General features: G+C 35.7%; 1 protein-coding gene across 4 annotated transcripts in view; it reads right to left on the reverse strand.

Moving 5' to 3' along the window:
* Positions 1-3,900: 3,900 nt before the first annotated feature.
* Positions 3,901-26,167, reverse strand: part of SLC16A7 (solute carrier family 16 member 7) — an 88,102-nt gene continuing 65,835 nt past the window's right edge. For all 4 annotated transcript variants that reach the window (XM_054205099.1, XM_054205081.1, XM_054205091.1 and 1 more), the window contains 3 exons: positions 16,514-16,657; positions 14,035-14,847; positions 3,901-11,398 (listed from right to left, as the gene is read on the reverse strand). In XM_054205099.1, coding sequence (XP_054061074.1) covers positions 11,127-11,398; positions 14,035-14,847; positions 16,514-16,657 — 1,229 coding nt within the window. In that variant the 3' untranslated portion in view covers positions 3,901-11,126. The remainder of the gene's footprint in view (positions 11,399-14,034; positions 14,848-16,513; positions 16,658-26,167) is intronic.

Genomic DNA, 26,167 nt, shown 5'->3' on the forward strand with positions numbered 1-26,167 from the left:
AGCCCACTTGCCACCCTCTGCCAGCTGCACTGAATCTCCTGCTTGGCTGCTGCTGCTGTTGTTAAAGCAGAGTTTAAGAATGAGTTTTTAATATCTTTTCACTTGATTAATTTTAAGACAAAATCTTGCTTTAATAAACCTGAGCGGAGCCCAGAATTAAGACCATTTATTGACACTGATACTTGTGTGAAAAATACTGCTAGAAAGATTAACTCTCTTGGAAAATAATTGCTACTTTGGGGCATTATGCCCCATTTCCAGTTACTTTTTGTATCCAGACCAAACTTCTGCGCCTCTGGGTGTAAGGATGGGAAAACAAATATCTAGTTGGATGAGGCAGTCATTTTCAATCAACTCAGACTGCACCTCTGATACAACAAATCCAGTGTCCGTGTAAATACAAAACGGCTGACTGTGGATTTTATTAATACCCAACAATAAAATCTTTTATTTGCAGTGGACATCAGCTGAGGTAAAAGACAAAGGATGTTATCAATGCCAATCTACTTTATTTAAGTCTTTCAAAAAGCTCTGGATATTGTTTCTTTTCAAAATGATGCATTTCCTATGATATTCCCTAAACACAATTCCGCAGGATTTTTCTGGCATGCAGGTATTAGCAATGTCTTTTATTGGTGCTCCTTCTCTTCGCAGAAAATATTTGCTGTTGGAAGACACATAATCCAGGTGCTAGAGTGCCGCCATGTGAAATGGAACAAAAGGTTGCTATTGCTGGTCTCTGCAGCAGTAAGAATTATCAGCAGGGCAGCAACTCGCTCCTGAATCCCCAGCAGCTTTAGAAGAAGGAATCGCGGGTTCATTCACGTCAGGCAGAAGAAAGAACTGAATCTGTCTCTCTTTATGTCTGATGAATAAAGTGATCATTGCTGAATCCTGTTGTTTCATAAACGGTATCCAACTCTCCCTTTATTTCCATTCAGAAGGTCTGAAATGGAATCGAAAAGCTTTGTTTTGTAATTAAGGCGAAGAAACACTCTTTCTGTGAGGGGAAAAAAACCCTTCAGTTCAGCCTCATCCATTTTTCCCCAATTATTCAGTTCAGTGATTGAACTGAATAATTACACTGCCTAACTGCTACTCATCTATCATTCAGGCCAAACTGGAATTGCAGTTATTAATCATACTATGATGGTTGGCAAAATGTATCACTGTTCCTCCAAAATAAACTCTTTGTCAGTGAAAACTGATACATCTGTGATATTTCAGAAAACTTTGCCATTTCTTTTGGTATCTAGCTACAGGTTTAGGCTTCTACAGGAACATTTCTGAAAATATTTATTTTTGTAAAATACAAGCACAATCTACAAATGCTGAACAGTATCTCCTCCAGTCATGCATTTTGATTCAGTTTTTTCTTTATGGAAACTTCATCATTTCCACGAAATTTCTCAGAGATGCTTTTTATAACATAAGACTGGAGAGTTTTCACTTTTCCAAATGGCTGGAAAATAACTTATTTTTTTCCAATTTTTTTTTTTTACTTACTGTTGTTGTTAAGGCATATATTTTTTTAAAGAAGTTCCATGTCTAGGAGCTAAAATATATTACTTTACTGGATGGATATTTTTTCAGCATGATCAGTATGACAGAAGTTAGGAGGAGAAGAGCACATGAAAGAGGGGAAGTAACTTAACTACCTTCCAGGCCCATTTACTCTAAATTTTGACAAAATGATAAAAATAAAATCAATTAAGATGGATATTCATTTTTACAACTTACTTTTCCTTCAGATATACTAATTTGAAATATTGATTTGCGGTAATTTCCAAATACTACTTGGAATCTGCAATTCTAAAATTTTAAACTGAATTGAAGAGAGTACAGTTCTAGATGCTTTAAGATTTATCTGTGCTAATGAACGTAAAGTGGGTTAAGTGTCCTTAAAATATCATTCTGCCTGAGTGTTTCTGGATTTTCTCCAGGTAAATCACCTTATTTTATATATTGTGAGAAAAACAGTGGAACTGTGGCTTGGCTCAAGAGTTCCTTTGTACAGAAAAGACTGCAAGACTGAAGACTCATGGTAGTCAAAGAAACAGCAGACTCACATCTGTACATCTCAGTTTTGAGATGGTTAATTACATTAAACAATAGGGAGAAAAACAGTTGTTCGAAGGGGTGGATATATTCCAACCAAATATTTGTTGCCGCATGGGATATACTTGCAGTTAGTTTCACTAGGGACTGAAAATTAGAAGTCACTTAATTAAAATTGAACTATTTATTCATCCAGTGAATGTCAATTACCAATTATGTGTCTCTTTTTAATGCACTATATACACCATTTACTTTTCTTTGGCTTATGATTCTGATTTTGTATTTAAATAATAAACTTGGTATTTCTGATCTCTAGAGATCAGATTGTCTTATCTCAATTTAAGAAGTTGAACTGAAACAATGTGCTATGGCAAATGCATGCATACCGGGCCGTATGAAGAGGAAGCATGAGGAAAAATAAATGTTCACATACATACTATTAGAGATATATTATGTGTATTATAATGTATGTTTATTATGTATTAGGAATTTTATTGAATCGCAATGCTTTGAAGTCTTGATCAGAGGTAACAGAACTGTGGAAGTGATTACTGCTGGGCTGCAGTGGTAAATGTAACCTATTAGCTCAATTTGGGATAACCAGTAGTGTTAAAAGGGCTCATTACTAGAATAAAATACCATTTCTGGTAAAACAAAGTAACAGGTGATCTTAGAGACAAACTACAGATTGAGGTCACCATCTATCTTGCCACTGAACTATCAAAATACAAAACCTCAGGAATAGGTATGATTTGTCTGAATTCAGTGTCTATTAAATATTCAGCTACGTATTTTAGTCATGCAATCAGATTCAGTGAGGTAACATACTTTAGGCATCCAAGTGATAACAATGTCTTTAAGCAGGATTAAATATCATACCTGGTTCATTGTGCCAAAGGGACAATTTAACAACTATGTATTTTTAACTTTATTTTTTTGCTTGGTCAATGCCTGAATATGGATTATTTTAGAATATTACAAATACTCAAATATGGAAATATTACAAGGGGCTAGAATCTAACCAAAATCTAAATATATTCTGGCAGCTGAATCAACACTTCCATATCAAGAAGATTACAGATAACATTATTTGAAAATAGATTTTAAAGTTATTAGAATCTAAAAATAAAGACCACTAGCTTTCATAGGCAAAGTTATTTCTTTCTTATTCAATAGTTCATCTTTTAGACTTTTGTTTCCTAGTATCTTATTGTGCTTCTGTGTAAAAGGTGCGTAGGTAACATGCAACAGATGTTAGTATCTCTAATATTAATATTATTGCTAATATCTCCTTAATATTTCTAATTTTAAATATCCAATCACATTCTATAAATAAACACCAATTTAACTTGGGCAAGCAACCATAACCTTAAGTCAATTGACAAATTCATACCATCTGAGAACACTCAGAAAGATGAAGAAGAAACAGTTATCTACATCCACTATTTCAAGACATATGGATAAATTCCTCTTCTGTAAGAAAATGAGTATTATCAATAAATGAATGACATTGCGTGTACATCCAATATAGAAAAACATCCCAATCAGAGTAATGGGGGAAAAATCCTGGTTGTCCAGATGGTATCTGAGTAATGTATGAGATTTAGTCATAATTATGGTGGAACTAGGAATAGCAAGGGGCTGCTGGCATGTTCTGCTGCTAGTAGTATCTTTCCTACAGAGGAAATCTTCCAGTTCTGTTTCTGTATGCAAGGAGAAGTGATTTTGACATCTTAGCTCCATTTGAATAGTGAATCAGTTAATATATCTATGAATATTTACACACTTTAAAAGTGTAAATGACTTACTATTAAAGAGTCTAATAAAACAGCACTTACATCCTTTCAGAAACTTTACATTAAAATTTTATTTTCTTTTTTTTTTTCAATTGTTTATCATACACATTTTTCATTGCAATTTTCCATAAATATATATGGACAAACTTGACATATTAGAGACTAGTACAAGCCTGGAATAGAAGTTAATGAGCAAGTATGCATTTAAATACAATGTAATGCAGTGCATAACCATTTTACAGGGTTAATATACATTATGAACAAAGAATTTTGTCAGGTCAAAAAAAAAGGATTTGGCATCTAGAAAGAGAATGTTATCATTCACCCAGATCTCTTTGGAACATAAATAGCACCTCTAGCTAATAAATGATTGTCAAAAAAAAAGTCTAGCCAATATATTCAAGTAAAAACCGTACTGTATTGCAAAATACAAAAAGGAAGAAAAAAAATTGTTAGTCAGCAACAATGGCCACTGCATGTTTAATTATTGCATAGCAATACCAAGTTCTGTTGGTAGAACAGAACAGTAGATATGGTGAACTTTCCAAGTAGGCTAATACAAGTGAAAAATGCACCTATGTCACACTTCAGGAAGGGTATTTATGTTAAGTACTTAATGTACCACTCTGAAAAAATCTCTCAACAACTTTAAGGTAGAACTTTTGAAGAGTCAGAGACAAAAGTAGACTTTTCACTGGCTTGCCTACTTGCAGGCAAAATAAAAAATCCAGAACCTGGAAAAGGTATGAAAAATTGTCAGTGTTTTAGAGCCTAGTGTTCTGGAGAGTTTCCTGCAAGAATTTAACAGGAATATTGTTTACGGGGCCTTGAGTATCCTCATTCTCCATACTTTTTACAAGAATATCATGTCCCTCAATGCCTCGTATGATCTTGTCATACATACTACGATAGATGAAAACTCAGTCTATGTGTTGCAGTCTGTTCAGAGATCACCTCGTTAATACTTCTACAGCAAAAACAACCAACACCCCTCCACCAACAATGTAGGTTTCACAGTCTAACAACAATGAAAATTCTCAGTGATCTTATGCCACTTTGAACTGAGTCATGGTTGAAATACCAATGTTAGGTAATATTGCAGTTTTCTGAATGAATTGCTAATATAAATAAAACCAGCAGAAACTGAAAAATAATAAAATATACTCTTGTAGAAAACCTTTAAATTTTTCTGTCATTTGCTGAAGTCATTTATCTGCTTACAAATATGCTTCATTTATCAGGCACAGTATGCAACTTACTCTAAGACATTATATATATTTTATATATACATAAATATATATAATATATATAAATTAGAGTTTTATATATAGGGGAATACATATATACACACATACACACATATGCATATATATTCCCTTATATATAGATCTATATATACATTCCAAAAGACATAAAACATTTTCTTGGAAATAACAAAAATGAAGATTATACACTGCTGAAGGAAAGCTTGAAAGGAAATAGATAATTTCTTTTGGTGTTAAACAGATTTGTTCGGATATTTATTTAAATATATCCTCTATATTTTATAATCTACATTCAGAGTTTATGTTTGTTTTTTTATTATTTACATAAGCTATTAAAATAATACATATTGTGCATTATTTCAGGGACTGATTCATTAGGAATATTATGCAGGCAGAGCTAAATTGCCATTTGCCACAAATTCTGCATTTGCTGTGTTATATCTGATACTCCTGAGATTTGATATGGAGAAAATAAGGCTGAAGCCTCCACTGAAGCCACATCACCTCCAATGTCTGATGAAGCTTTTTGACATTGGAAGTTTTTTTTTTTTAGTAGGCTTCAGTGGACTTTGTACTAGGTCCTAGAAGGCAAGAATGGTTTGCAGACTAAAAAGAATATCTTTGAAGAAACAATCATCTCTGTTTTTGTAAAGAGCATATGCACAACAATCATTATTCCTTGGCCCCAGTCCAACGTTTTCTGTCCATCTCCCTCAATTGCCCCACAAAAGCAGGGGCAAGATAAAATTCTCTATTTAAGCTAAACCAAAGAAACTTTTTTTTTTTCAGGGATGCAAAATGCAAAGTATCCTGTAATATTTTTTAAAACTGTTTGGCTGTATTAATTATGTAATGTTTCCATGGAATTACTCTGACTAACTCAGAAATGGAAAGAAAATTAAAAAAAAAATGGAAGGCTAGCATCTCAAAAAAAGGGCAGTAGACTTTGGATATCTAAATGACATGCTGAGTTTTTATACCAGTACAGTGATGTAAAAACTACACCAATGTGAGTTAAATTTTTATATTTAATAAAGCTATGGCAATTGACACAAGAATTTGGTCATAAATATGCACTGCCTTAAAAATAGAACTCTAAGTAGCTTCAAATAGTTGGGAGACTTTTTAATAGTCTGTACAGCTTTTATCATTATGCTTTTGTCAACCGTATTCTTCCAGGGTAGTGCAATTCTCCAAACTTCAATTAAGAGGTAGATGATGAAAAAAAAATTGAACTGCAAAACAACAATATGCAAATTATGTTGACATTACTCAGCAACGCTTATGCAAATTGTGATCAAAAAGGTGATAATACATGCAAACACTTCAATATATATATATATGCACAAATATCAGAAAAGCATTCACCCCAAAAAAAATCCAGAAAGCCTTGTTAAAATTGATATGTCATCTCGGAAAATAATTATTTAAAAATTCCCTTTATATTCCTCTCTGTGAGTAGAAAAATAGTCATCTATAGAGAAATTAACAAAAGGTGCCTCTATTCAATTTTGTTATAGGCAAAATTGTCAGTATCAGTTACAGCATGTTCATCTATAAAAGTGGTCACTGGCTTTGTTAATGAAATCCTGATGGCTGCCCCAAACTTGGCTGTATGTGGTATCTGTAGCTTTTTATGTATCTGAATATTAATACTTGCGGACATCCAGACCTGAAAGTATCAAGTAAAAATGTTGCTTAGGCATTTGAGGAAAGGGAATGACAAGAAAGCATTTAAGAAAAGCCCCTACATGCCAGGCCCAAATTCTTTGTGTTAAATCCAAATGGAGAACAGGGCTGCGCGTGGGGAACCTTCAAGAGGAACAAGAGTCGCCTGGGAGGAACAGTTACATACACACTGCCAAATGTTTTTTAAGCACACTGGATGCTGATATGCAAAAAAGACCATTAAAATTCATGTGAATTTTGAATCACGATGTCAGTGAAATTGCTGCCATTCACTTCAGCAGTAAGTAAAGTTGGACTTCCTCTCATAAGGACAGCATCATTAAAAAAAAAATCTATTTGAAGATACTGTAAGACTTTCCCTAACTCTGTCGAAACAGTTCACAAATCATGCTCCTGAAATAAAAGGATTGTAGTCTGACTACTTATAAAAAGATGCTTTTGTGAAGTTAATGGAAAGACAGAACTGACAACATTGGAACCACAGTTCAATGGCGAGAGGTGGGAGGGTGAACTTTCGATATGTTCTCGAAAAAGTACTGAGAATTACTGGTGAGAAGTCTTTCTCTGGAGTTGGAAAGGGCACCAAAGAAGAACCCTCCAGCTACTAGAGAGTACGATGTCAAAAAACCATAGAGATGTCTACTCTGAAACTACTTGAAACTTAACCTCGATGTTAAACAGGAAAAAATATTATTGATGTTATCCCCTTTTCTACTAATTTTAAAATTTTGGCATTTTTTTTCTTGATTGATCAAATAAGAGCAAGATGATAATTAGGCTCTGTGATATCGTAGCAGAGAAATGAAGAGCATAAGTATACATGAGTATAAATGAGATTAAGAGCAATCTTGCACTGACTGACAGAGACTAGAGACCATAGTGTGTAACAGATGCATCTGGTATGTCTTGAAGTTTGAGAGTACATTTCTTGATTGTAGGGCAGGGGCATCTCTTAGTCTTGACCCTGCAGTGGTCCTGACTGGGGGCGAAGTAAATAAAAGAAACCAGGGGGATTTAGAGAGATGGTATATACCCGGGTCTTCTCCTGAAAGCAGAAATGTAATGATGAAATGATTTGCAGTACAAATTACAGCTCAGTGCAAGTAAGAGTGATATTCAGGGATTTGAAGGCAAGTTATACTCATTTTGCTACTCTGCTGCTCAGTATAGAATTGATTCAAGGCAATTTATTATTATTATTACTTTTAGAAATAAGAGCTACATATACAAGGCAATTGCCCCTTTAGGACCTGTTATTTGGAAGACACAGTTTTTTTTAATTCCAGGCAGTTTTTGCATAGATATGGTTCTAATTTTATTCATTCATCTCTGGATTTTAACTTCCTTAATATTCAGCAATAACAAGAATATTCTGATGTTTTTTATTTTCTTGCTAGTATTATTAGGAAAAGTAATGAAACAGGTATAAGGGAACGTTTCACTTGACACAGTTCATATTTTATATTGCTCCAGTTGCCTTTTACATCATTTTACCTTATGGGATTAAAAATTGCACATTGGTGAGTGGTGGTAAAGCAGTTCTTTCATTCCTATTATTTTTTGACATAACTGACCAGAGATGAAAGAGTAGTAGCTCTGCAGAGGGTTGTGTTTATATAATTTTTTATTTCCTCTGAGGCAGTAACATGATTTTTGTTACTGGTGGTCAGGTGTGTCTATGGCTCGAGGAACCTTGCTTTTCCCTTATTTCCTATGCCATGTTGCTTTGCATTTTATGATCCTGCATAGAACAGGTAAGTTGCCTGCATGTTTCCTGAGAGCCTTTTTTTTATCATCTTTCCTCTAAGTCCATCATTTGTTCAACAGCAACGTTCAACAGACTTAAGTCAACACTTGACACCTGTTGTCTTCTACTCTATATTCTTAATCACGCTGTTTTTTGCAAAGAGATAATAAGCACCTAGCATTTTTGCCTCAGTCATTTTGGTTCATCTCTTTTCAAATATCTCTACCTTTCTACCACTTGCTGTCAAGAGCAGAGTGATATATCTGATGACTACTCTTTAGCTAAAATTTCAGTTCATCTTTTACAATCCAGTATTTATAACTGATATTCCTCACTGTATGAAAGCTTAGCATCTATGAAACTCCTCATCACTTTCTGATTCTGGGCACATAGGGCCTTCACAGGTATTGGAATTCACCCTGTATGTTTGTATACCCAAAACCAGAGGAATAGTTTTACCTCATAGGGTGCTGGCAGGACTGAGGTTCAGAAGGAGGTGCAATGTATTTATTTCTTCTCTGAAGCTGGGGGGGTGGGAGAGAAACTGTAATTTACTGGGACTAAATCATTCTCCTTTATACAGTTCACTGCTCAACCCATATTTTCTCCCCAAACTCTGAAATGGACGTATTTTGTTGCTGATGCGCCTATAAAATTAGAGGACTTGTAGAAGGTGTTTGGTTTTCTTGCACATAATTAGGTAAAAAGTAGGTATTAATTGCTGTACCATGCTGTGAGTAGATTCATGATGGTTCTCCCCCAAAACAGCGCTGAGATAATGAGAAAGTTCAGCGTAACTGTGGTAGTTCATAGTATATAAGATGATAACCCAGCAAAACAGAAGCAAGCACTACCAAAATTTTTAGAAGAATGAAAATAATAATATTGAACACTATTCTTTCTTAAAAGCACTCACATATTCGCTAGATTTTACTAAGTTGTTTCTTCTGTTATTGGTGCTTGAAAGTATATTTAACCCAGCTAGCTGTCTGTCCAATATCTTTGCAACTTTTTGAGATTTAAAGAAGTGCTAAAATGAATGGTATTTTTTTCCCTGAATTGAATGTATGTGTATTCTGCGTAAATAGTGTATGAATGTTTAATGAATCAGACCCTTAATTTTCACAATTTCTGAGGCATTTACATGTATCTCACCAAAACGAATAGCACCTTTCCTCACCTACAAATAGAACAGAAATATTTTCACTTAATACCTTCATAAGCTTGCACTTTTAGCTTTCAACTGCAATGCTAATTTCTGCAAATTAAAATTGTTGACTTATACTTTGTCTAAAGGAACAATTGTATACTTCTTAATTGATATGAGTGTCTGTGTGACATTGCAGACAGAAGACCAAATATCCTGCACAAAAAGGATACGTTAATACAAAGCTTCCAGACTGGCACTTTCAATGTGCCTTGCAGCATTTTTGTTCAAACTGGCATTACAAAAAAGAATTAGCTTTTCACTAAATACATGGGAAAGGGAGGTGAGAACTGGTATAAAGTTATTTGTCTGCAAAAACCTGAAGTTAGACCTTAAATCTCCTCTCAGCAGACCACCAAACAACTCATGACTTGCCAATAAACCCAAGCATCTACTAAGTCATTGCCATGAAACTGGTTCAGGCCACAAAAGCCAAGGGTAAGTATCCTTTTAACATCAGCAGGTTCCGAATCTAGTCCCTTTAGGAAGAAGGTGTCACAGTCCAATCCAGTTCCTTCAGCCATACAGGAATACATAACCAAACAAACTAATTGCCACTCTTGTTAGCAACGTAAATCTTGCTTTTAAATCATTTTATGTACAGGCAGATTTTAGCTTAGTTTGAATTAGTGAGGTCTGAACGTACTTTGTGTTCAAATGTGTATGTTGAAGTACAATGTAGCCATCTATCACAGCTATCACAGGAGGAAACAACTTCTGGAATATATTGTAATTCAGCTGTTTATTGTATTTTAGAGATGGTACCCACCAATTGTTTGTCTTCTAGCCTTAACTTTTACATCCATATTATATTTTTTTTTTATACAGACATAATGCATCTTTTTGATCTAGTGGCCATACAAAAGAGAAAAAAGTTTCAGTGTGCTTCAGGTACTCTGTCTCTTTTGAAACAAATCTTTGAGTTTATATTCTTTTTAGTATCAGCGGTAAATACAATTTGGGCAGATTATTTCAACAGACTTTAACAATAGTCTAAAGACGAACACAAAGTATCTTCCCAAATAAGAGTTAGAGATACTTTTTTCATTAGATATACTTTTAGAACAAAACTGCTTGTCACTGGAGGGCTTTATATATAGTCTAGTTTACCTGACTCTTGATTGTCCAGAGTCATAGTTTGATGGACTCATTTGCATGGAGTCACTACCTCTGTAATCTCAATTTTGTATCACTGAAACAAATAAGCTATAGATAGTAATTTAACTTAGAGTCTTGCCACGGGGCAAAAATCTGTTCCCATCCAATATTGTGACTGATCATTATTACCACAAAACCTGGCCTGTGTCTTGAAGACATATTTCTAATGGAAGTCATAAATGTTGCCTTCTGAGCTATATTGCAGATTAAATATTGGTTTCTCTTTCTGAAGGATCTTCAAGAGCTTTATCAGCTCTGCTGGCAGCATCTTCGTTCTCATTATTTGTTAATGGTTCTGCTTCCTTTGAGTCAGCGTTCTTCTGTGCTTTCTGCTTCTCATCTTCTAACTTCTTTTCTTTTGCCAAAAGCCTGTAGTTAATGGTATTGCCAATGAACAACCAGATACTGGCCACAATCACAATCACTCCACAGACAAAATACATGTACTGATATTCACCAGTAACATCCACTAACCAACCTGAAATACAAAGACAAGAAGAGAGAAAAAGAGTCTTTAGAATAGAATACCCAATACAATCTAGATTTCTTCCTAGGAGAAGTACCTATATATTGCTTGTTTTCGAAGTTGGAGCAAAAAAGCCTTTTCAACATGTTCAAATGGTCTGACATATACAGCGTAACTCTAACGAAACCTGTATTAGTCAAGTTAGCAATTGTTATTGCAATCACTGACAATGATAAAATATTGAAGAACAAAGTAACTAAAGCTTAATGAATAATGACAGACAGTTTTTTAGTTCTTTCATTTTCCTTCTTTCATTGTCTTATTATTTTATTCACCTCCTAATTTTGTTTCCTATTGTTTTGGAGTGACTGTCTGACACTCACGGAGGCTGCATACAGACAATAGGATGAAGAGGTATGTGCCTTTTTAGGCTGCTGTCACTGTGCATCAACTGCTTTCTTTTCATTTTTACTTTCCTGTGACTGGCGAAAGAGATAGAAGGGCTTGTCCCTTCAGCTATCATGCTCAACTGCTGAGTTTTGAACTCTGAAGCACGTACCTAAAAATTACATCCAGACCTCTGAGATTAATTTGGTCATGACAAGGAGAAGAAAATATAACTCTTCTTCCATTTTATGAGCCATTCTTTCTAAATTTTCCCAACTGCCAAATCGAGATTTGTATGTATCTAACTATTTAGCTCTGAACTCTGCTACACTATCATTGAAATTCACAGGATAACCTGCACACTTCAATTTGGTATGTATTTAGATGCTTTTACTGGGTTGAAGCCAGCCTATTCACCTGATACATATTTACAAGCCATCAAATTATTTTAGTCTTTTCTTTATTTCGCAAGCTTAGTATTACGAAAAAACTCAAATAGCACTGCATCTGTATAATTCACCTATTGGTGTAAATTGTACAATTTACTGGTTTTTATCGATGAGCAGTCTCGTAAAGGTGACAATTGAAAGCAAAATTCTGCATTAAAATTACTTTAGCATAATATTTTAAAGGATATGAACTAGTCAAAACTGGGATTTAGCTTTTAGATGTGCTCACCTTCTGTTGTCTCTATTTAACAAGATAAATCAATTATTCATACAGTTATAGGACAAACACATGCTTTTCAAAACTTCTGAAAAGCCAATACACTGAAAAATAAATAGTTGCATATGCTATTGCTCCATAAATATTAGATTTAATGTCTTTAGAGTTAATATTAATATTGATTTCAGAACCTGACTGAAAAGGCTGGATCCAGTGGTCACAGGCTCAGTCCCCCCACTAGGTGGCATAGGAAGAGTCTGCGTGAGAAGAATATATTTCGCTCTACCATTACCAAAATGGATTTGCGTGTTAAAAAATGAGGGAAATCTGGCATATCTTGAGGACTATTAAACATTTACTTGTATAAATATTATTGTACTGAAGTGAGTGGAATTCTTTTGACATATTTGAAATTTCACTCAACAATGCTATTTTCATACAAATAGTGAGAGTAATCCTTAAAGCATTTTGATAATTATAAATGGTTTTAGTCACGTATAAACTTGCTGACTTTTGTGTCTTTGTGGGTATAGTGTATGTTCACAAGGCTGGTAATCTCAGTATCTTTATATTTTCATATTGCTGGGCTTACACTGCAACACACACACACCTTTAGCAAATATTTTTCAGTAAGACTTGAGCATTTTTCTTTAGTGTCTTATAGCATCAGAAGCCTTAAGATTATAAAACTTACTAACAGCATTACTAAATACTGACTAAAAAGCTAGCAAACAGAAAACACTTCAGGTAAGACTCTTCATCATTTTTGGTGCTAGAAGACCAAGTTATAAATACAGTCCAGGCTGCACACCTAGCCTCCCTTTAAGCTCCCCTTACACCTGAAAGAGACAAGATGGCAACATTACCATCTTTTAGTCAATGTAGGATGGTTCATACTCTGAATTGCTTTAGACATATCTGTTGGCTACCGAAACAGGCTAATGGACTGGTTGAGAGTGAGTCTCCGTCGTGAAACCATGCCAGGGCTCAATGCTCCACAGCCCAGGCCCAATCCCACCAGGCCCACACCGTGTCTAGGCTGCTGAGCATGCCCCTGTCCTTTCTGGCACCTCCCTACTGCTTTCTTCTCTCTAGAAATGCCAGTTCTCTCTGTTTAGACAAACTAAAGTTGATATTTTAAATTTATGTGGGTGCTCCTCTAACTGCCATTAGGTTAGAGAAACCACAAGTCACTGTGAGATCTTCACAAAAACCGATCAGTGGATTCGACCAGTTCAAGAGAGTAAGAACTGTGTTGACAAAGAGCAAATTGGAGCTGAATACATGTAAATAAAGGCTGCAAAGTTAGCACTACATGCTATCAGGAAAATACATTTATCACATGGATTTATGGGCCAGTAGAGATATGCTCTTTATCTACTGCACATGTACACATTATATGCCTTCAGATTCTCAAGTGGATCTGCAGCTGTAAAGTGCAAAGATAACTGATGCAGCACACTGCTGCCACACTACATTCCTAGTCACACAGAAAGCATTAAATAACATTAAGAATAATGTTTATATTAATTCAATACTAAATTGCAAGATTATGCCGTAATGTCTGAAAAAAATGGACTAAAAGAGACTCTTACCTCCTAGAGGAGGGCCTATGAGCACAGGGCAACATTCCACGATGGTGACAAGTCCAACTGCACTGGAAAATCTGGCAGCCCCAACGAGGTCCATCAATGTCTCAAAAAGAACACTGCTAACCATTCCAAATGCAAACCCAAAAAATACAGCATATATCACCAAGCCAGTATAATTTGTTGCCAGAGGGCACAAGATATGACAGACACCATTGTACAACACAGCAAAACTAAAAAAGTACTGAATCTTTGGCCGGATAAACTTGGAGTTTGCTACGAGTCCCATTGAAGGCCTAGCAAACATGTCTACAAAGGCTAAGATAGATAGCAAAAAAGCAGCAGAATATTCATCGATTCCCTTGTGCTTAGCATAAGGAGCCAAGAATACTATTGGAGCGAAAAAACCGACAAACATAATGACATTTCCTGACAAATAGATCAGAAACCCTCTGTGTTTGAAGAGGGACAGATCTAGATATTTATTGATAGTTTGCCAAAAAGATTTCTTGTTGTTTTTGTGCAAGGTAGAATCTCCTGTGCCTTTTTCAACATCTTTTTTCGCAGGAGGGACTGTTTTTGGTCCAACAGGTCTCATAAGCGACCCAGCCACACAGCAGTTCAAAAGAAGTCCTCCCAGAATGAGAAAGCTTCCTTTCCAGCCAAATGCATTAAAGAGGAATTGATTGAGAGGTGCCAATGTGCTCAGAAACACTGGACTTCCAGCCATGGCCAATCCATTAGCAATGGGACGCTTTTTATAGAAATACTTGCCAATCATGGTCAAGGCAGGCTGTAAGTTGAATGCTAAACCCAGACCTAAACAACACATAAAAGACAGTATTATTGGAGGTCATGCACTAAAAAACATATCACACTTCTTTCAAGTTATTTTGTTAATGACCTGTATCTAATCCAGTGATTCCCAATGAAGACAGAAACCAACTAGCATTACAGAATGAAATACAGCTTCATTGCTGTCCATGTGTTAATGCCAAGACCATGTCATGGTGACATTCTACTATTTCCCCCTGTACCACTGCAATAAAAGCCAAAACTCCTTGTTGTGTTTCAGCAGTGATAGAGACAGGAGAACTGCAGAGGAATGATGGTATCAGAGCCTTGACTCACCATTTTTATGTTTACCAAGCTGTAATGCAATTCTCTCTTGGCTCATTTCACCAAAGTTATTAAATGTCACCTCAGCTACAAGGAATACAGGGTATATTTAAATGCATAAATCTCCTAATTTCTTATTTCCAGCCCTATTTAAGATCAAACTTGCGTACAAAAGTGGAGCTTAAAATGGCTAATTATTTTGGAGCACGTTCAGCTCCACTTCCCCAGGTATGGAAGTCACTACTAAAGGTGGAGGAGTAGTAGAGGACATGCATGGGAGCAGACCACCCATCCACATCAGTTGAGTGTACAAGCTGAACCTCTAGGCCTCTGTATTAAGACACCTCAGCAATAAGGTCTAAATAGCTGTGCATCTGCTGAATAGCACAGGAGAGAAGTTTTCTTCTCTGATAGGCCTGTTCCTGGACCCTGACTTTATTCTTTGAGTGAGCATTAAGTTTAGGATGTAAAAAATAAGAGCTTTAAGAAATAATCACTGAACAAAGCAGGACTCTTTTAGTTCCAATATAAAGAAAAATGAGCTTGAATATAGGAACAAGTATTATCTCATTCATGAATGACCTGCCAATATTTCACCTCACTTGCCTTCCTTATTCTGAGGAGGTAGTTTTAAAAAAATGCCACAACTTTTGATAAGGAGGTTATTTAATTTACTGGCTTTATGATCACTCTAGTTCATTGCCTTAGGCAATATCCAATATATGAATAATTTTATTTGGGGACTGACCTTGGGAGATTTTAAACAGAAAGCTATTGTACTGAAAGTTGTTACACTTGTCTGTAAGAGTAAATACAAACCTGTATATACAAACCTACAGAAAGCTGGTACTAGCTTTTGCATTTTTACTAGAATTCTACTAGCCTTTGCCACCCCGTTTGAAGTGCAACATGATTGAAAGCTAAAAGAATGAATGTGAGATTCTACACAAAAGACTGTAATAAGTGCTGTCATGAGCCAATCAATTTTTATACCATAATTACAGTGCAGTGTGGAACAGTACATACATACAGCATTTATTGAATAAAATCATCAGTTGTTCCTGAAATATCCTAAGAAATAATTTAACATCATACCAGCTAATTTAAAGGATTTGATAGATCAGGTAGCTGAAATGAACTGATCTTGCTACCTTTTTTTGTTTGCATTTGTACAACGCCTTGCACAGTGGGTTCTTGATCAGTAAGGCTCATTGGTAGAACAGTATTAAAAATGAATCAATATAATAATATAATATAATATAATATAATATAATATAATATAATATAATATAATATATAATATAATATAATATAATATAATATAATATAATATAACAGAATAATTCCTTTTAAACAAGACTCTTACCTCCAACGACACCAATACATAGATAAAGTTCGAGGACGCTATTGCAGAAAGAGGAAGCAATCATACCAAATGAACACAGGATACCTCCTGCTATCATCACAGGCCGGCTACCGTACTTATTCACCAAAATGCTGCTTATGGGACCTGTTGGTAGAAAGAAAATACATTAACAGGTAACAGGTAACTCCATCATACGTGTCTTTGTGTTTAGTTTAGATATGTTGGAATGCCTTACTCTTACATCCCAGCAAAGGCTTAGCTGTTTCTATACTGATTTGTCGTACAAACACACTTTGTGAGTTTGCAGACACATGAGCCTGGATGTGGATATATTGCCTCCATGACAATATAAATATTGATTAGTCATGGAGATGGATCAAAAGATTAAAGACATCAGACAAGTAAGAGGGATTGTTACAGTTCACAAGCAATCAATACTGAGATTGGTCAATGGAAGTTTTGAAAGTGCAAGGACTGAAGAATTTCAAGTATAAGACAGATATCAAAACTCCGCAGAGCAGGTGGAATCTCCAGGCAAGCAAACTAATAACTGATCTTAATACTGTAGCATGTCCTGGACCCCTACTTAAAACTACACATAGACTTAAAAATATTGTCAAATCAGATTGTAAATCTCTGGTGCCTGAGGCTCGTTTTCCCTTACCTCATCCAGAAAGGAGTGTTAATGGGCAGTAAGATGACTATAGGTTGTCTGTGAAAATCTAAGATGTGGTTTAGCATAAAGACCTATAAACTTTGAAAATATTGCTACAGGACCATTTTTCAGTTTCAACTGCAATTCAGTTTATGGTGTAATTACGTCCGTATTAAACAAACTGCTAGTGTGCAATTTAGCATGACATGCATTATATGTTTTTTAAACGACCGTGACTAGAATAGATGGTGTGCTACATATCAAGATTAAGAGGTTGCCAAAGCTCTTTAGGTAAACCTGTGTACCAGCTGGATGCGCTATATTTGGCCCAAACCATTACGAATAGTCTTGCTTTTGCAATAACTAATCTTATCCAATTCATAAATAAATAAAAAACCCCCACCATAATAAAAAGCAATAAATTTCAAACTCAAGACAAAGCAGGCACCTGGCATAAAGTGGAATGCCAAGCTCTACATTCGGTTTTACTGCAAATCATTCACTGTACTCGTAATAGTTTTAAGTCTCTCTTTTTATAAATATCTAAAGGAACAAATGCCAGAAACTCCATGATGTGAAAAAGCTAAATCCAAGCAAATTTAAAAGTGTATTTTCATAGGTACAGTGTTATTTTAGACTCCACTGTTTGAATTACCTTAAACGTATTAAAGTACTACTATGGATGTACTGTAAATGTTAATTATTACTTGCATATAGAATCATAGAATAGAATAGAATTGTCTAGGTTGGAAGGGACCTTTAAGATCGAGTCCAATCATTAAGCTAACACTGCCAAAACCACCACTAAACCATGTCCTTAAGCATCACGCCTACCTGTCTTTTAAATACCTCCAGGGATGGTGACTCCACCACTTCCCTGGGCAGCCTGTTCCAATGCTTGACAACCCTTTCAGTGAAGAAATTTTTCCTAATATCCATCCTAAACCTCCCCTGGTGCAACTTGAGGCCATTTGCTCTTGTCCTGCCACTTGTTACTTGGGAGAAGAGACCAACACTCACCTCTCTACAACCTCCTTTCAGATAGCTGTAGAGAGCGATAAGGTCTCCCCTCAGCCTCCTTTTCTCTAGTTCCCTCACATGCTCCTCATAAGACTTGTGCTCCAGACCCCTCACCAGCTTTGTTGCCCTTCTTTGGACATGCTCCAGAACCTCAATATCTTTCCTGTAGTGAGGGGCCAAAAACTGAACACAGTGTTCGAGGTGGCGCCTTACCAGTGCCAAGTACAGGAGAACAATCACTTCCCTAGTCCTGCTGGCCACACTATTTCTGATACAAGTCAGGATGCTACTGGCCTTCTTGGCCACCTGGGCACACTGCTGGCTCATATTCAGCCAGCTGTCAACCAATACCTCCAGTTCCTTTTCCACCCGGCAGCTTTCCAGCCACTCTTCCCCAAGCCTGTAGTGTTGCATGGGGTTGTTGTGACCCAAGTGCAGGACCCAGCACTTGGCCTTGTTGAACCTCATACCATTGGTCTCAGACTATCAATCCAGCCTGTCCAGATCCCTCTGTAGATCCTTCCTACCCTCAAGCAGATCAACACTCCCGCCCAACTTGGTGTCGTCTGCAAACTTACTGAGGGTGCGCTTGATCCCCTCGTCCAGATCATTGATAAAGATGTTAAGCAGAACTTGCCCAAGTACTGAGCCTTGAGCCACACCACTTATGACCAGCCACCAACTGGATTTAACTCCATTCACAACAGCTCTTTGGGCCCGGCCCTCCAGACATTTTTTTATCCAGCGAAGAGTACACTCGTCCAAGACAAATATCAACAACAAAAGTCTTAAGCTTATGCCAGATGATGCATTTTTAGCTTATTTCCTTATGGAAACAAGCTTCTATAATAGTTTTGCCCTGCGTCTGACTATCTTTTCTAATAGCTTGGGAATCCAGAGACCAGTTTGAAATTAACTTCACCGAAAAGCAAAGATCTGAGTGATGTTTAGATCTTACAGTTTGTGCATTCGTTAAATAGCTTGGGTCATAAGGAGTCAAGGGCAGCATCTGTTTAAAAAAGGAGGTTCCTGCCCAGGCAACACAGACACTGGCCAATATACTCAGCTTCCCACTAGTAAAAGCAATCTATCTTCTTGCCCAGGCAGCTGTACCGTTCAAGGTAGGTGTGGGCACAGAGGATAAACAGGGTGGCTGTTTTACTGGAAAGGTAAAGGGTGCTCAGACTGAAGGCATCAGGGCTCATCTTACAGACACATAAACACAGGAGACCAAGCTCTGCTGCCCACTGAACTGCAGTTTAAGCATAACCGTATATTTAAACCAACAGAGTTGAAAATCCACAGCATGGAATGGCTCACCAAATATACAGTAGCCCAGAGGTTTATTAAAAGACTTTAAATCTCATATGAAGCACTAAAACTTTTCACTGACAGCTTATATTATAAGATACTTAACACTTCTTTATTTCCATTTGGGGGGAAACATTGAGCAGAACAGTGACAGTGAGGTGGGGTTTCTCCTTTGAGGTCATATGGAGAAAGCAGTGAAACGTGAAGGATCGACACATTACACTCCAAACACTTTCCAAAATTATCATGCTTACTTCTCCTGTCTTAATAAACTTGTGCTCTCATACCTATGCTGAAGCATAACTTTGATCACAATTTTTTTATTTATAGAGCTATGTTTGGACAACCAGTAGTTTGGCTCATGTTTGAATTAGAAAGAAAGCCCTTTTGAAATACGTGAACAATACAAATATTTCCCCTGTATCAAAAAAGATCCTTTTAACTTGAACTCATTGTTTAACTCAAAGCAAAAAGTTTCACCCCTTACCAATTAATATTTATATTTTTTAAAAGAAATTAAATTAAAGGCAATTTTCTGAAAAAAAAAAGTTTTAATCGTTATCATTGCTAAACACAATAACAATATTTCACTTCAAAGATACCAGAATAATGTTTTTTTTAATTATTTTCAAGTTCTTTTTCCTGTGATGAGATGAAAGATCTACAAAATTGTAAATGAAAAATTTGTGTAGTATTTGGTAACATTCTGACCTCCCCCCAAACTACTACTGTAATAAATGTTGCCTTCCTGTAGTCTTACTTAAAATGCTCCTTTGCTGATCCTTAGAAAAAAAATTTGTAAAGAGGCATCATAGGAGGTAAATATTTGACCACATAATTTACAGATTTATTCACTACAGGAAACACCTTGAATTGTACCCTTACGTAAATACTTCAGTTATGATGTAGATAGACCTGTCAGCAATCTGCTTCTTTACTCATTCAACAAAGACAGCAGGAAAAGCCAGAAGGACGGGTGTGAGACCAAATGAAAAAGATGAGGTAAATCCACACATAGTAGACTATCAAGTACTAGAAAAAGAATAATGGCATTAAAAAAGATTGTTGCACAATATTGCCATATTGCTAGCATTTTAAATAAAACTATGGATCAAAAAGACAGCATTGCACAGCACTGACAAAGTTTTCCAACATAATCAAGGGAAAAGATGAGCTCTGCTCTAATAGTCACCGCAGAAGAGTACTGACTATAATAATTACATTCTTTACTATTGTTTGACCCATCTTTCCTTCCTTCTCCTGTAGAACATGGAAATGACCCAGATTCTTGTCTGTTTAAGGTTTTTGGGGAGAGGTTTGGTTTTAGTGTTTGGTTGGTTGGTTTTTTTGGGGGTGTCCAGGAATGGCAAGTTCCATAGTACAGTCCTTTGAGGAAGATCATTTTGCAAACAGTTCCTTATTAGGCACAAGAAAACTTGACCTCTTAACGGTGGATCTTAACTGTGGCAGTTAGGACAGGACTGTAAGTTACAGCTTTTCAGATCAAAGCATGCCATGTTAGCCTCACCTACAAGACCTGTTAGCTAGAGGTCAAATATGGATGTATTAATTTAGGTAGGCAGTGGATGAAGGCACCAGAGGAAAGACAAAGCTGTCTGAGGGGTCTGAGCTCTGTACTTCCAAATGACCTACATCTGGAATGTATTATGAATTTAAAATTCCTTTAAACATAATATTCTCTTTGAGATATTTTCCTTAAGTTAATGATGTGTATTTACCACCACAGCTCCATTTATTTTCGGGTTTTCTTTTAGTATATTCCAGTATTTTGATTTAAAATTTGCGCATGTGGGAAATATTAATTGTTCTATAAACCATAAAGTTAGTTTAACCTTTCTCCCTAAGCTATCTAGGAACCCTTCCAATCTGATGAGTAGGTTAAATGTTTTCTTGTGGCACCTATGTATATACTTGTGTTTTGAGTCTCATAAAATGGTGCATATTCATACATTAATGTGTACAAATCTACATAAATTCCAGCTGTTTGCCTGCCATCATATGTTTTATGGCCATGCACAAATTTAATTCCACATCTAACAGCTTCTACAATTATTTAAGCAATGCTCACATGCCAGCATGTATCTATATTCCTTGCATATCTTTTCTTTTTAGCAGAAGGCAGATTAAGCTGTTTAAGTACTGTAACACTGCCAAAATCATGCTATACATTTATGCACGTTAATGCACTAAAGGACTGCTGGATCTCTGAGTCTACTTTCCTGAAGCCTGAAGTAACTACATAACAGATGTTAAGTCAGGAAGCCCAGAAGAATATTTACTGTGATCTCTCCCTTAGCACCAACAAACCCTCAGCCACAAAAGACTACACACTCCCTAAACCAAATTTAAGACCATTATCATAATATGCTAACAGTCTCCTGGTTGTATTTTTATTTTATATCTTTCTGTTTGAGGCAAATGACCAGACTGTGAGAAGGAATGGGACAGCAACTGTAACCAGTGCCACTGAAGAACAGTTTCAGGGCTGTGCAGGAGGACACAAATGCTTTAGAAGAAGACAAGAAACAATTGCAGCTTTTCATACTCTTCCTCATATGTTAAGGGAAAAATGGCAAAAGTTATTTCAGCTATGTGAGCAGAGACTGGCTCGTGCATTTGGGAGCTGTTTATGATGTTTTATACAAAGCCTATAATAACGTGACACCTACGTTCTGTTTTGATGGCTCAGAAGAACCTTCACTTGCACATTTGTATTGTGCAAGACATGAGGACAAAGCTGCTTTCACTGGTCTTCAGTGAATACCAAGACCTCTTGGAAGAAATATATTGCTTACAAATGAGTTTAATTATTTCTTATAATAATAAAGGTAGCAATAATCCGTATTTTCCTCTCACTTCCAAGTTTAACTTTTCAATCACTATTTCAATCTTCCTTCTTCTGCTATGCCATACTGTGGTAAATTAAAAGCAATAAAGACTACATAACTGAATAATAACTAGATATAAAAAGCAGATGTTTTAAGAAATAATCACTTTTTTCCCTTGAAAAGATGCTTATTGTGCTAATATGGTTTAAACATCCCTTGAACATTAAAATTTCTTTCTAAAGAAACATATTGCTTGCTATATTTGAGGAAATGAACAGAGGGCTCAAACTATGCACTATAAATTTAATATTCTTTCTCATATAGTTACATTCTCAGAGATACACACTCATATACATACATCTATCCATTTATTTCTTTTTTCAGCCCTAAGAAAATATACACTTTTAAAAAATGATCTGACTCTGGAGAGAATGCAACAACTTTATATCTAGTATCTCTAAAAGCTTAAAGGATGCAAACCAGATAACAATATTTCCATTTTGTAATACTTTGAGGTAATGGTACAGACAGATCAGTTTTAAGGCCACAAAACAGACTAAAGGAAGATTTATTTGGCATAAAATCTATATCTTGCTCAGCTCTCAGGTAGAATAACATTTATAAGTCCAAATGTATTAGGTACACTCCATTAATTTATAAGAGGAAGAGAATCTAGGACACTAGAATTCTTGCTGCCTTTTCTCTTTTACATCAATTTTTTCTTCACACAATGAAAAAAAAATATTTACTTTAGACAGTTCTCCTGTAAATAGACACTACTTTCTGTGAGGGATACAAAACTGTTCTGCAACTTAAATGGATAATAACTAGTAAAAATCGTTACAATAATAGGAATCGGTTTGTAGCAGTATCAAGCTGCTATAATTGTCTTTTATGTCCTTAATGAGGTCATCTCTGGGTCTATTCTATACGTACATTCACTGTAGAAATGAAAGTTTCTTTAGAAAGTGTATAATCTAGGTTTTAGTATTGAATTTATTTGTCCTGGTTTGATTTCTCACTGCTATAATACAGTGATGTAATTAAAGATCATTCACATCTATAATTTGTTTCAGATACAGACAGTGCATTTATGCTTTCTCTTTTGCTACCTGCATTATTTTATTATGGAACTAGAGATGAGCCTTCTTGATATAAAGGTAATTTTTTAACATAAATTGACAATGTCATACAGTCTTCATAGTGTCACTGATCCAAAGCAACCTGAAATGACTCAGTCTGAACAATTTGACATTTATTTAAATAAAGTGAAAAGCTGAAAGAAGTTGAAAATAAATGCAATAATAATATTTCAAGTTGCACTAATGCAATATTGTAGATTGCATCCTGTCAAGTCAAATGATTTGAACACAAGTCCATTCCCAGCCATCTGCTCTGCAGAGTCAATGCAGCTATCTTTCCAGTCCAGCTTTATTTTTTATTTCTGTTTCGTACAAGGCTGGAAAATCCCGAGGAGCTACAAGAATTAACATTAGGATAAACTACTTGCTAATATCAGTCAGAGTTTTTTCTGCTTCTTCTTCTTCTTTCTTTTCCTTTTTTTTTTTTTTTTTTTTTTTTTTTTTTTACAAAATATAAAATCCACTTGCAGGAACTGATTTGCTTTGTTTGGCAAAGAATCCCCCATATTTTGCTATAGCAGAGCCTTATCTTTCACTTTAAAAGAACTCCTTCAACCACAAAAGCTTTAAGCAAATACTTAGTACTGCTATTAGAATGTTATCTCTGGCATCCAGAGGAAAACCAACTCAAAATTGATTCTGATCATGTTTAAAACCTGTTCATTAAGTTAAAAATACGCTGCTTTTCTCAAGCGGGACTAAATCAAAATACTGAGCATTCTATAACAGCCTTATCTCTAGTTCAAAAACCTTTGGCTAAATACTTTTAGTACTCTTGGACAGGCATTTAGAGAAGGCAGACAGAAAAAAAAAATCCCCCAAATATTGATAAATTTGAAAGTACTAAAATTTTTATGCAACTATTTTGTGTAAGATTCTTTATCACATTTCTGGGAATGGTAACCTGTGTTTCTGACATATCCTGTGTGTTTGTGTAACAGCAATGAAAGTAACATCATTCAAGAATTGTTGGAAAGCTTTCTCTGTAGTTTCTCTGTGCATTTGGCAGGTGTTTTTTTTCCCATTTCATACAACATTTACAACTGTCCGCACTGATTCTATAAGCCCAGATAATATAGTAACCTTGACAGAAAGCAAAGGGCAAAAAATGCTCTTGCAATAAATATCACCAAAAAGAAATGGCTAATGTTGAGTTAGGGTTGCTAAACTATGAGTTAAGATAGGTCAGCAGCTGAAAGCGCAGCATGCCGGGGAGAAAGCAGTCGGTCGTTCAACCATCCATCACACTTTGCTCGCCACTTCCCCTCCTCTAACTACATTTCCTCAGTGTCATTACCCTGAATGCACACATTCTCACTTGGGTCCTGAAGGATCCTTGAATTCTATTAAGCTTTTTATCTTTTGATTACTAATGAGGATTAAATTGACCTTAAGATGTTCCTTAGGACTTTTATAAGAAACACAGTAATCATGTGTGTGGTGACCCCCAGGAGCTTGGCTGATGGTAGAGCGCCTTGACACACTTGCTGCTTCTTCATGGTTCCTCCTCCCCAAAAGGTTACATCTGATAATTTTGAACTGATGTGCTCAAGTCAAGAACACATAAGTCTGGCTGCAAATATGAGACGTCTTTCTCCCGAAATGATCCGAAGAAACAAAATAAGTGAACAGTGGTGCTGGTGCTTGCTCTAAGTGTATTGCTTTTATGTAGAAATTACAAACCCTTGATCTGTTTTGTTATTTTGTCTTTCTTTTTCCCAGCGATACAGCAGAGATATGAACCAAAGGTATTACGTATTTTGATTAAAGCTTTTGGCTTACAAGTTTTTTTCTTGTTTGCTAGTGTGCATATGTGTATGCAGTTATGGACCATGTAATTTAGAAAACATCTTCAAGTTAGCAAATTACTCCATATGAATTTTTAAAAAGTTGGAAAATTGCCTGGTTTTTAATCAAGGAGTAGCCATGCTGATTATTATTTACATGGATACATATCGATGCTTTATATTAATTAACTTTTGCATGCTCTGCTACAGAATTTTTTTCATGAAAGGCTAAAACACTTGATTACAAAGCAGAAGATCTTAAGATGATTTATGATATTTCATTTGAAATCAGCAATATGAAACTTCATAACATTTAATAGGAAATTAGTGTAATCCTATGAGCTCCTGAACACTCAGTGGTTTTCAGAAACATTTATGGTCACCGACTACAAAAAAAAGCTCTGTCCCAAAATTAATTGCACAAATTTCACATTGACGCATTTGTTGTGAAATGAAGTCAGATGCAGCAAAATACTTCAGCATTTTTTAAAACTTTCCTTATTTTTTTATTCCTTTTACCTTCAGTATCACTGAGTAAAGCAGAGCCCATGCATAGATACTTGCAAAAAAATACTCTTTCAACTTGGAAAAAGGCAAGAAACAAGAAAGAAGAAAGGAGGGAACAAGTTAATGATGAGATGGAACCAAAGCACCTATAAGCGAGATGTATATAAACAGAGACATTGTAACACCGGGCATACGGTTTTCACAAAGTGGCCTGTGTGCATCTGTAATGGGGATAGCTGGAAATAGCATTAGCACATGATACGTTCACCACAAGTCATCTTCTCAGAAAAATATTCTTTTCTTCCCAGAAAAATATTCTTTTCTTCCCAGAAAACCGATGCAACCAACTTGTAACTTAAGCAGTAAATGTCATGTAGTGTATC

The sequence above is a fragment of the Rissa tridactyla genome, chromosome 1 (assembly GCF_028500815.1).
Source record: "Rissa tridactyla isolate bRisTri1 chromosome 1, bRisTri1.patW.cur.20221130, whole genome shotgun sequence".
NCBI classification, from domain to species: domain Eukaryota; kingdom Metazoa; phylum Chordata; class Aves; order Charadriiformes; family Laridae; genus Rissa; species Rissa tridactyla.